The sequence below is a fragment of the Pezoporus occidentalis genome, unplaced genomic scaffold (genome assembly GCF_034315485.1).
Source record: "Pezoporus occidentalis ecotype Australia unplaced genomic scaffold, CSIRO_AGI_Poc_V1 ctg107, whole genome shotgun sequence".
Taxonomy (NCBI): domain Eukaryota; kingdom Metazoa; phylum Chordata; class Aves; order Psittaciformes; family Psittacidae; genus Pezoporus; species Pezoporus occidentalis.
In genome coordinates this window covers 1,565,928-1,576,576 of record NW_026912854.1, presented here as the reverse complement: position 1 = coordinate 1,576,576, position 10,649 = coordinate 1,565,928, and the positions used below count along the sequence as shown (strand labels likewise).

The following is a 10,649-nucleotide window of genomic DNA, read 5'->3' as shown; positions in this document are numbered from 1 at the left end:
GAGTAAAATCTTAATTGAAATGTGAGTGCTTTTTGCTTCTTGAAAACAATACAGGTTATCCATCTCCTTTTGGTTTGTTCGTGTCTGTTGTGTGACAGTACCTCCCCTGTGGATATACACGTGAAGTGCTTAAGATCACCTGTCGCTGCAGGAGCTTGTCCTGTAGAAGTTCAGACCTCTTGCTGAAATAGGGCCAATCCCTCCCCTTTAACTCAAGCAGTCAGCGTGCGCACAGGACATGGGTGCATTATATAATAGAATGTGTGTCACATATTAAAATATATAAACATAAAATATATAAGAACATACACTTACATATCAGTATATGCTTTTTATATAAGTTTATTTTATGCATTTTTTAGGATATATAAGTTTCTAAATATATATAAAGGGTGTTTAAATGCATCAATTATATATAACTTTATCTGTGTACTAACGTATATACTATATACGAGTACAATAAATATTAAATATATAAAATATATAGTAACAGTACATATACTACTTATAGTGTGTATATATACACTATACTTGAATATAATGAATACACAATATATAGCATACTATTATTAGATATAAAATATATATTCTATACTAATATTACATACAAAATGTTATTCAATTTAGAAAAAATAAATATATGTAAATACATATCAATATATATAAAAGACAAAATATATATAACGTATATAGTAAAAAAATATATAAAATGAATGTACTGATACATTTTCTATTTTATACAGTACTAGTATATGCTATATTTATTACATATAATATACTTTTATACATATGTTTATATTATGTATATTTCTACATATTTATATAAGTAAAATACATAATATTTATATATAACTTTTAAAATAGATATTTTATATATTAGAATATATGCAGTATATTTTATAAAGCAAATAGAAAATATAAATTATATGGTATTAGAGTGTATAGTATAGAAATTATATACTATGCATATTACTATATAATATATATTTCTATATGATATATATTTAGATAATTGCATATATTATATATTTTTATATTTTTATAATATATTTTATATATTAGTATATATCATGTTTTATAAAAATATGTATAAAGTGATAATATATAATATATATGATATATAACATAATATATTATGTATAAATTACATATATTTAAATACATATATATTTAATATATATAAATTGCATATAAATTTATATGTATTTATGTATATACATTATATATGTATTTTTAATATTTACTATATATATTATGAACTTACGTATTAAATTTATTTTTTATAAAACATTTTCTATGTTAGTATATATCATATCTTTCATAAAATGTAAATATCTGTTTTCTATATATATATAGAATATATATTTTTACATTTTTTATAAAATATATATTTTTTCTATATAAGGATATAAAATAGGTTTTATAAAAAGAAATGTGTATAAGTATAATATATACTATATAAATATGTCGTCTATTATATATAAATTATATATACACAAAAATTATATATGACTTGATATATAAATATATTGATATATATTGATATATAGTTATAGCTCATATTTTATAAAAACTTGTATATATTAGAATATGTATAATTACATAATGTTGTAGAAAAAATTATAAAATATAAATATCATCTATAGTAGATAATAGATATGTATAATATGTATACATACGTATATATACACACGTGTATATATGTATGTGTATGTATTTAATATATAGAATGTTTTATAACACATGTCCTGTGTAAACATACCCTGCCTAGTAGCAGGAGGAGTGCGCCCCCTAGGTGCCGGAGGAGAGCGCCCCCTAGGCGGCCGGAGGAGAGCGCCCCCTAGGCGGCAGGAGGAGAGCGCCCCCTAGGCGGCCGGAGGAGAGCGCCCCCTAGGCGGCCGGAGGAGAGCGCCCCCTAGGCGGCCGGAGGAGAGCGCCCCCTAGGTGGCAGGAGGAGAGCGCCCCCTAGGTGGCAGGAGGAGAGCGCCCCCTAGGTGGCAGGAGGAAACGGCTGTTTAGTAGCAGGAGGAGAGCGCCGCCTGGTGGCAGCAGGCTGCATCGCACGAGTGACAGCGCCTCAGCACCCTCACAGGGAACAGCTTCTGCCTAAGAGCTCATCTCAGTCTCCCAGGTAGGTTAAAAGTTCATCTAAAAACCCAGGTAGGTTAAAAGCTCATGCGTAAGAGTTCATCTCAGTCTCCACTCTGGCAGGTTAAAGCCATTCCCCTTGGCCTGTCCCTACATCCCTTGTCCCAAGCCCCTCTCCAGGTTTCCTGCAGCCCCTTCAGGCACTGGAGCTGCTCTCAGGTCTCCCTTTCCGGAGCCTTTTCCATGCTGATCCAGCCCAGCTCTCAGCCTTGACCCCCCCGTCCCAACACTGCACATCCCTGTCTGCACTTGGACATGGAGCTGTTGAGCACCAGCAACCGTCCAGCCAATTCCTTATCCATCCTTCCATCCCATGCCACTTATATAGACCCATGCATCACCCACCTCTGCACTTTGTGTTCTCATGACTTACCCTGCTGCCCACTTTGGGATGGAGAAAGGAAGTCATGCTCACCTTAGAGAGGGTGTTTTATCACTTCTACCACCGAGTGCATCCAAATAATGGGGCAAAGCCACTTTAAAAGACCAAAGCTTTGTCAAAGCACAATCACAGCTGTTGTGTTCTATCTATCGATACAAGATGGGAAAGCAGACTACGTGACTTAAACAAGCCAAAGTCCATGGGTGGGATGTTGCAGGTGGTACCCAGGCACCAGTGTCTATGTGAACCTACAGACATCAGTGCTCAGAGGGACGAGTGGCTGATGGGGACTAATGGCTGCATGTCATGTAACCTCTGAGCCCTCTACCTCTGCTATTTAGGGGTGTCCCCTTCAGCGCAGAGACACCGAGGGCACCGCCTCAGCTGTGGGGCGGAAGCGGGCGATGCTGCTTTTTGGCTTGGAAGGGACTCTGACCCCAGTGCGGGCAGCAGGGTCACTGCTGCGCCTGTTGGCACGGCAGGGCTGTGTTTGTGGGACCGGTCACGAGGCAGGAAACGAAACCCTTGGCTCTCTGAACTCGTGTGCAGGAGCGGACCTTGGCAGCTGGGGAGCCTTTGGGGCGCTTCCTGCTCCTGCACTGCGTCCCTGCCACGCACACGCGCTGCCGGGCGTCACCGAGCCTGCAAAGCGCTGCGTGTCCTTGGTGCTAAATGAGGGGAAGGGAAACAGAAACTGGAAAGGGTGAGCCCGCTGGCACAGCCAGCGCTGCGAGTGAATGGGTAGGAGGTCAGGAGTGCTGGCTGGTCTGGGATGCTCGGGTGCAGGTGAAGGAGCACTGGGAGGAGGTGCTCATAAAGGTGAGTATGGCAGCATGAAGTGATGCCTAAAGCCCTGTCTACGTAGCTCCTCCATCCCTTCTGTTGCAGCTGTAGAGGCATTGCTGTGGGTATGTTTCCAAGGGAAAATGTTTCTCTTGGATGGGAGAGCGAATACCAGGTCCCACCACTTCCTTGTCACTCCACACGGGAACCCGCACATCACAGCTCAGGATGGAGGTGCATCCATTGCGTGGAAGGGATGGGCCTTGGCACAAGGCTGATGCTAGAAATCACGCCTGTTAGCTCTGCTCCTTTCTCACTGATGGGAAAGCCTCCCTTTGTGGGGAAGAACATCCTTTGGAACACATCCATAATGCACGTCACAAGCCGTGCTGAGCTTGTGCGAGCTACTCCACCTAAAGCTCTTGCTTTCCTGGGCAGCCATCATCTTCTCCTGGCTCCTGAGAGTACAGCACCAAACCTGGGTCAGATACTGCTGCATCTTACTGCGGACCTGCGTCTAACGGGGTGCACACTCGGCTCCAAACTGAAGGCACCATGTACGTTGTGATGCCAACATGCACCTGACACTGACATGCGGCAAACACACGTCTTCCTCTGTCCCTTGAGGACCCAAGCAAGCTATACCGCATGTCAGGGCCCTGGAGAAACCAACTAGCCTCAGGGGCCTGACTAACCTCACCTGGATCACCCCATCCCATGGACCTGGCGTTCTAGGGGCTGTGTTTGACCCTGGTTCTCGTCCCCAGGCCTTATCCTGACTCTCCCCACACGACAGAGTAAGTAAAAGAAACGACACTGGCCGTAAATGACGTCTGCAGCTATCACAGGTGTCAGGGCAGAGGTTTGTGGTGTAGGTGTGGTTTCGTGGAGGTACTGGAGCTGCAGTTTCTATCAGGATGATTCTAGCAGGATGTTTGCTTGACTTCACAAGCGTACCTCCAAACTGCTGTAGTAATGCTGGTGATGGGCTCCTGTTTACCACAGTTTCTTTCTGAGGTCAACAAACAGGTCCCAGAGAAATCAGGTGCTTCAGAATAAGAGCTTTAAAAGAATGTTTAATGGAATCTTAAGCCCATAGGAAGTAAAGGGTAATGCAACATGACTAATGGCATTCTTTATACGCTTAAACCACTTGTGGCACAGCGTGTCCCGAGCAGGGGCTGGAGCCCTGTGACAGCAAGCACTGTGTACGTTGTTAGGAAGGCAGTGTAATCTTTTACACCTCCACAAGGCCTGTTGTGCGTGGAAAGACCGCTCTAGGGATGTCTCTGAGCTAGACTTTAACCCAGCTATTGACAGCAGCATTAAAGCTGCAGAGGCATGGAACTCATTTAGTATCGCCCAAGTAGTTACCTTCCTTTGCCATCTCCTTTTATGGCTCCTAAACAACTCGGAGTAACTCAGCCAGTTCAAGACTGTTTGCATGAAGTGCAGTCACTGCTGTGGGAGCAGCTCAGTCTTACAGGAGGCAGGGGCTGAGCCAAGCCAGTGATGAAGAATGGGCTGGGAAAGCAACAGGCGCGACCAGGGTAAAGAGACGTACGTGCTCCTTCTGCACCCACCATCTCAACCTGTTTGTTCTGGAGGCAAAACAGCTGAGTGAGGAGGAGCGGGGACAAAGGAAGGAGGAGGAAGGTGAAGAACAATAACTGAACAGTTCCGTATTTAGTAAAATGTGGCTTCATTTATTTCACCTTAGAAAGCTGAGGAATGTAGAGGTCGTTGGCTCCAGGCTCAGATGTCCCTCAAGAGCCACCTCATCTACAAAAGGAAAGGTTAAGGTATTGAAACTCCAGCATATGTATCTTGCCATTCTTGTAAGGCCCAATCACGCAATAATCTCAGAAACATAGTAGAGCCCAGGTTGGAAAGAGCCTCCAAGCATCCTCCTGTGATCCTCTGGTCCAACCTTTGGTGGGGAAGGGAGCCTAGAGAAGATCATCTTGGAAACCTCCAGGGATGGCGGCTTTAGCGCATCCCTGAGGAGCTTTTTGCAGGGATTGATTGTTCTCACCGTAGAAGATTTCTTTATTACGTATCAAGCTGAGGACAACTGTATATAATTTCAAGTGTTTATTCTGCAGTTTACGTCTATGAGTACATAATAACTCTCTGCAGCTAATAAAGTACCTTTAAGTTTGTCTTAAGCTTTGGCTAACTGAGACTGTGCCAAAAGAACCGGTCTTTCGGAACATACTAAATCCCAGGGGAAAACCCACAGTGACAGATACAAGCAATGCCCTGCACTAGTAGTACACCTTCATACAGGAGTTACCAGCCAGAGCTCACAGGATGGTTTATAAAGATAAGTCTTATATTCTGCAGAATACACAGTCACACAGGTCACAAAAATGAAGGAGAAAAGGAGGGCTTTTGTGTCACGCTTCCCAACCGGCCAAGAAGGGGGTTTTGTTCCAAAGGGAAAGATAAGCAGACTGTCAGAAAAACCAGCGTCACTGGGAACAGGAGCTTGGAAAACTCCGAGCGCTGCGGGATGATGACGCAGTTACTGGAAACGGGGAGAAGAAAGAAGTTGGCATAAATTCCATCTCATAAATTCCATCTTTGTATCATTTTGGGAACACGGAGAATGCTGCCTCCGCACCAACGTGTGACTCATTTACATGAGCGTTCTGCTTGTGACAGGTTTTTATGGCAAATGAGAAGAAGACATCATAACACGTAAGGCTGTGGTAGGTTTGCAAAGGATGACTATGAATGCCTCACCTACGGCAGTGCCTCCCTAAGAACCAGGGCTTAGTCTGCAGCCAAATAAAGACCATTTTCGCACTGCAAGTGAAAGGCTGAAGGGCTTGCAGTAGCTTGACAATGCAAGGTCTTGTCTGGGTTCTGCTGGCCTAAGGTGATTTGGCCTTATTTTACCAGTGATAGTAATTATCTAGAGGTTAGGCTGGGTTTAGATTAGCCTTAGTTTATAGTGACAAGATGTAACTGTATCTTTGTTGACTGTGGTGTTATCCTAGAACAGAATGGGAGCCACAACACTCAAAAATAGGATGGTACCAGAGGCCCCGGGACATGAACACAAACCACAGCGGTCATCACAGGAGGATAAGCTTGTTCAACCAGTTCAGGCAGGAAAGAAAGAACAGATTACTGCGCCAGTGAGAACCAAAGAAGAGCAAGTTCCCATACACAGGTTGCATTAAGGGAATATGTAAGTATAAAGGCGGGCAGTCCCCAAGACCAAGAAGGAAAGGACCCCCGCTCCAGCATCCCTGGAGCGTAGCAAGTCTTCACCTTGTACAGCAATTTACTTATTTTTTCCTAGGAAATGCAACTATGGGCATTTTAAGGTCCATATAAATGAATGCTTGCATTTTAGGCAGACAAGTGATGTTATGGTTAACATACTGGCAGGAAGAATGAACTCTGGTTCCAAATTCTGCTAGGTATGCCCTGCAGGGCCTTGCACCAACCCCCTGCTCATCTAGGTGCCCCAGGGTCCTATAAAGTGGACGTAATTCCTTACTTGACAGTGCTGCACACCCAGGGTATGATGAGGGGATATAAATACCTAGCACATGGACTTCAAAGTTATTTTCTCGTCCTGAGCTTTCAGAACCTGCTTTCCTTCAGAACTCATAAAAATGCACTATAAATTAGGGAGAAGAATCTCAATTGGGGCAATATTTTCTAGCAAAACCTCCTCTTGCCATCTGTAACTGCCTGAGGCTGTGCATGTGTGACACGTAGTCTTGAGCAGCTCTTCTTCTTGCAGAAGCACATTTTCACCTAGCCCTGGACTGTGAGATACTGACTCAGAGTATAACTACTGCAGCTTCACAAGTGATCCTGTGGCAGGTGAGCAGCAGTAACTGTCTTGAATTATAGATCATATCACATATATATATATCTATCTATGATTCTATCATAGAATCATAAAATAGTTAGGGTTGGAAAGCACCTTAAGATCATCCAGTTCCAACCCCCCCTGCCATGGGCAGGGACACCTCACCCTAGACCATGTCACCCAAGCCTCTGCCCAGCCTGGCCTTGAACACTGCCAGGGATGGAGCATTCACCACTTCCTTGGGCAGCCTTTTCCAATGTCTCAGCACCCTCACAGTAAAGAACTTCTTCCTCATATCTAACCTGAACTTCCCCTGTTTCAGTTTGAACCCATCACCCCTTGTCCTATCGCTACAGCCCCTGATGAAGAGTCCCTTTCCAGCATCCTTGTAGGCCCCCTTCAGATATGGCATACTTTGATTTCACTGGAACATCAATCCAAAGTTTTTCTGTCTTGGGATAGGAGGCTTTGTGTCATTTTGGTTTTTTCTTTAGGTAGACACTGCATTAACTTAAAGCAGCTCCTTCTCTCTAAGTAAGTTTAGTAATGCATCAGTACCAGCAGTGCTATTGCTTCTGCTGCTGATACACAGCCAGCCACTGAAGCACAGATTTTGTGTTAGTGTTTTCTCCAGCATCCTAAAGCTGCGTGAAATCCACTGCAAGACGAGTGGGGTCTGCACTCAGCCATGCTAAGGGTTCCAAGAACTGCACAGACACTGGGGGTGCTTGCCAGGACAAGCTGAAAAGCAGCAGAGGTCTGTGGATCAAGGTTCTGTGGTCTGCATTCTTGCAGTTATCTCCTTCTAACCAACTGGGGACAGCTTGGAGAAGCTGTCCTAAACTTTGCTGCAGTAAAAACTGTAAGAAGGGTGAAAGACACCATTTCCCATTAACATGCATATCAAGGAGACTTATTTAAGGGTAAATGATACTGCTGTATCAGCTATGAAAATGCTTTTTCTTACAAAGAGGTCTATAAAGGTACCAGGGTAGGAAAAAACCCAGTTACGTACTGGAATGCTGCTTAGCTTGCTTCTCCTTAAAAACAAACAGAAAATACAGGCTCTTGTTCTCGAGCAATCCCCACCTTTTGAACTCCTATTCTGCTGGAGCTGCAGCCTGAAACCCCAGCAATTTAAACCCTCTGAAGTGATTTCCTCACTCTTCAGTATTTTCCTCATTGTAGCGGGTCTTTGCCTTCTTGTAGCCTTGCCTCATGTTAGAGGGCATGGTCTCTGCTTCTTGTTTTCTAAAGGAAACTGATTTCTTAAGCCTTATTTACTATTTCTAAATACTCTCTTTTTAATTGCTCAAGCCAAATAAAGCGATTGTTGACTTTGAATGGGTCACTGACACATTACAACTAAGTTTAAAAACTGCTCCATGGGCTTAGTACTTTTGAGTTGGAACAGTAAGTACATGCCGCAGATAAGCAGACTTGAAGCTGGTATTCAGGAGAGTAAGTTATCAGACCCCAAACTAAGCAGATCTTTGCATTAAAAAGATCCAAAGATTATAAAACCCAAAGAATTCAAAACTCCTTTACTGGCACTTGGGGCATCTCCTCTCAGCAGCGAGGAGTTTGGTAAGACCGTGGTTCCGCTGCCTTCTCTTCTATTTCTTTTTAATTAACTGGTCCTCAATGTCTCCAAGGGAAAACCTCACCACGTTCCTGTGTATTTCCCATGACACCTATGGCCCTGGGGAATTATTTCTAGGGATTAAATTGTTCCTGGTGTTTCCCTTCTTTAACAGGTCGTCACCCAAACCAACTCAGTTTAAAACTGAGTGTGTCAGAGCAAAGGAGCAACCAGGAGAGTCTGTTGGTGGCTCTCTGCAGCCGAACAGAGACACAGACTTATTCACATCAGCTTCAACAGGGAAATGAGGAGCTGGGCACAGACCACGTGCGATTTTAAAGCTGCGTGCACCCAGTACGATGAACCCATCTGTATGACACAAACTGTAACGCAGGTAGAAATGCTGAAAGGTGGAAATTTCCCCCTGATGCTGGCAGTGCACGCAGGTGTCAGCGGCAACACGGACGAGGAAGAGACGGAACGTGTTCTGTCCCAGGCTGCGTGCTGAGATCCAGCAGATGCCTTCTGCTTTCCCACTCCGGTCACCAGCTGCTCGTGGCGGAGTGCCCAAGGCCACTGAAACCGCATCCCTCCCCAGAGCTCAGGTCCTGGGCCAGACCCGGACCCATCTGCTCTGGGACTCCCCATGCTCCTGATGCTCCCCAGGTGGGTGCACAGTCCCTCGCCCCCTCTTTGGGCCTATTAACCCTTTGCTACCTGCCCCGCTCATGCTAACACGGGGACTTGTATCAGGATCCTGAACCTTTCCTGCTGAGGCAAAGCAAACGCATGCAATGGCCCCTGGGTTGTTACTGCAGCCTGGTGCAGGAAGATGGGGCTGGCGAGGGGATTCTCTCCTGCTCTGAGGAGACCCCCCCTGCAGTCCTGATCCAGCACCAGAGGGACGTGGAGCTGTTGGAGCGAGGCCAGAGGAGGCCATGGAGGTGCTGCGAGGGCTGGAGCAGCTCTGCTCTGGAGCCAGGCTGAGAGAGCTGGGCTAGGGCAGCCTGGAGAAGAGAAGGCTCCTGAAGGGGACACCTGAGAGCAGCTCCAGTGCCTGAAGGGGCTGCAGGAAACCTGGAGAGGGGCTTGGGACAAGGGATGTAGGGACAGGCCAAGGGGAATGGCTTTAACCTGCCAGAGGGGAGACTGAGATGAGCTCTTAGGCAGAAGCTCTTCCCTGTGAGGGTGCTGAGGCGCTGGCACAGGGTGCCCAGAGAAGCTGTGGCTGCCCCATCCCTGGCAGTGTTCAAGGCCAGGTTGGACACAGGGGCTTGGGGCAAGCTGCTCCAGTGGAAGGGGTCCCTGCCCGTGGCAGGGGTTGGAGCTGGAGGAGCTTTGAGGTCCCCTCCCACACCACGGAGGCTGTGAGTCCCTGATAACTCCGGCTCGTTGCTCCCAGCGAGAGGCAACGGGAAGCGCCCACAGGAGCCGCCTCGCTCCCGAGTTTTCCCTCAACCCGTGGAGCGCCGCAGCAGTTCCCTTCCCTCTGGACACAGCTCGGCGGCCGCACGGCCCCTCAGGGGGGGGCCCGCCCCCGCCCCATGTAACCCCTCAGACCCCCCCCGGCTCGGTGGCGGCGGCGGCCGACGGTCCTCCGGGCCGGCAGGGGGCCGCACGCGCGGTCAGCTGACAGCTGCCCGGAACCCCCGCCTCATCCGGGACACGGGGGGGGGGGGGAGGATGGCGCGGCCCCGGTTTCGATTCCCCGCGCTCCCGCGATGACGCGGCGGGGGCGCGCGCGCAGGGGGGCGGAGCCCGGCTGGGCCGTGTGGAGGGGCAGCGGCGGCGGCGGGCAGGTGGGTGCGCGCGCGGCCGGTGGCAGCGACCCGCGGGAGCGCGCGTGGGGAGCGCGGGGGTTGGGGGGGGGGTTGGGGTCTGCGCGAGTCGCGGTCGCGGTGTTTGCAGCAGCCTCCCCC

The 10,649-nt window shown here is 46.8% G+C and overlaps 1 protein-coding gene across 1 annotated transcript in view; it reads left to right on the top strand.

Annotated features, from left to right (window-relative positions):
- Positions 1-9,361: 9,361 nt before the first annotated feature.
- Positions 9,362-10,649, top strand: part of TRANK1 (tetratricopeptide repeat and ankyrin repeat containing 1) — a 41,019-nt gene continuing 39,731 nt past the window's right edge. The window contains exon 1 of the mRNA XM_062622133.1: positions 9,362-9,396. Within this exon, the coding sequence (XP_062478117.1) occupies positions 9,377-9,396 (20 nt within the window). The 5' untranslated portion in view covers positions 9,362-9,376. The remainder of the gene's footprint in view (positions 9,397-10,649) is intronic.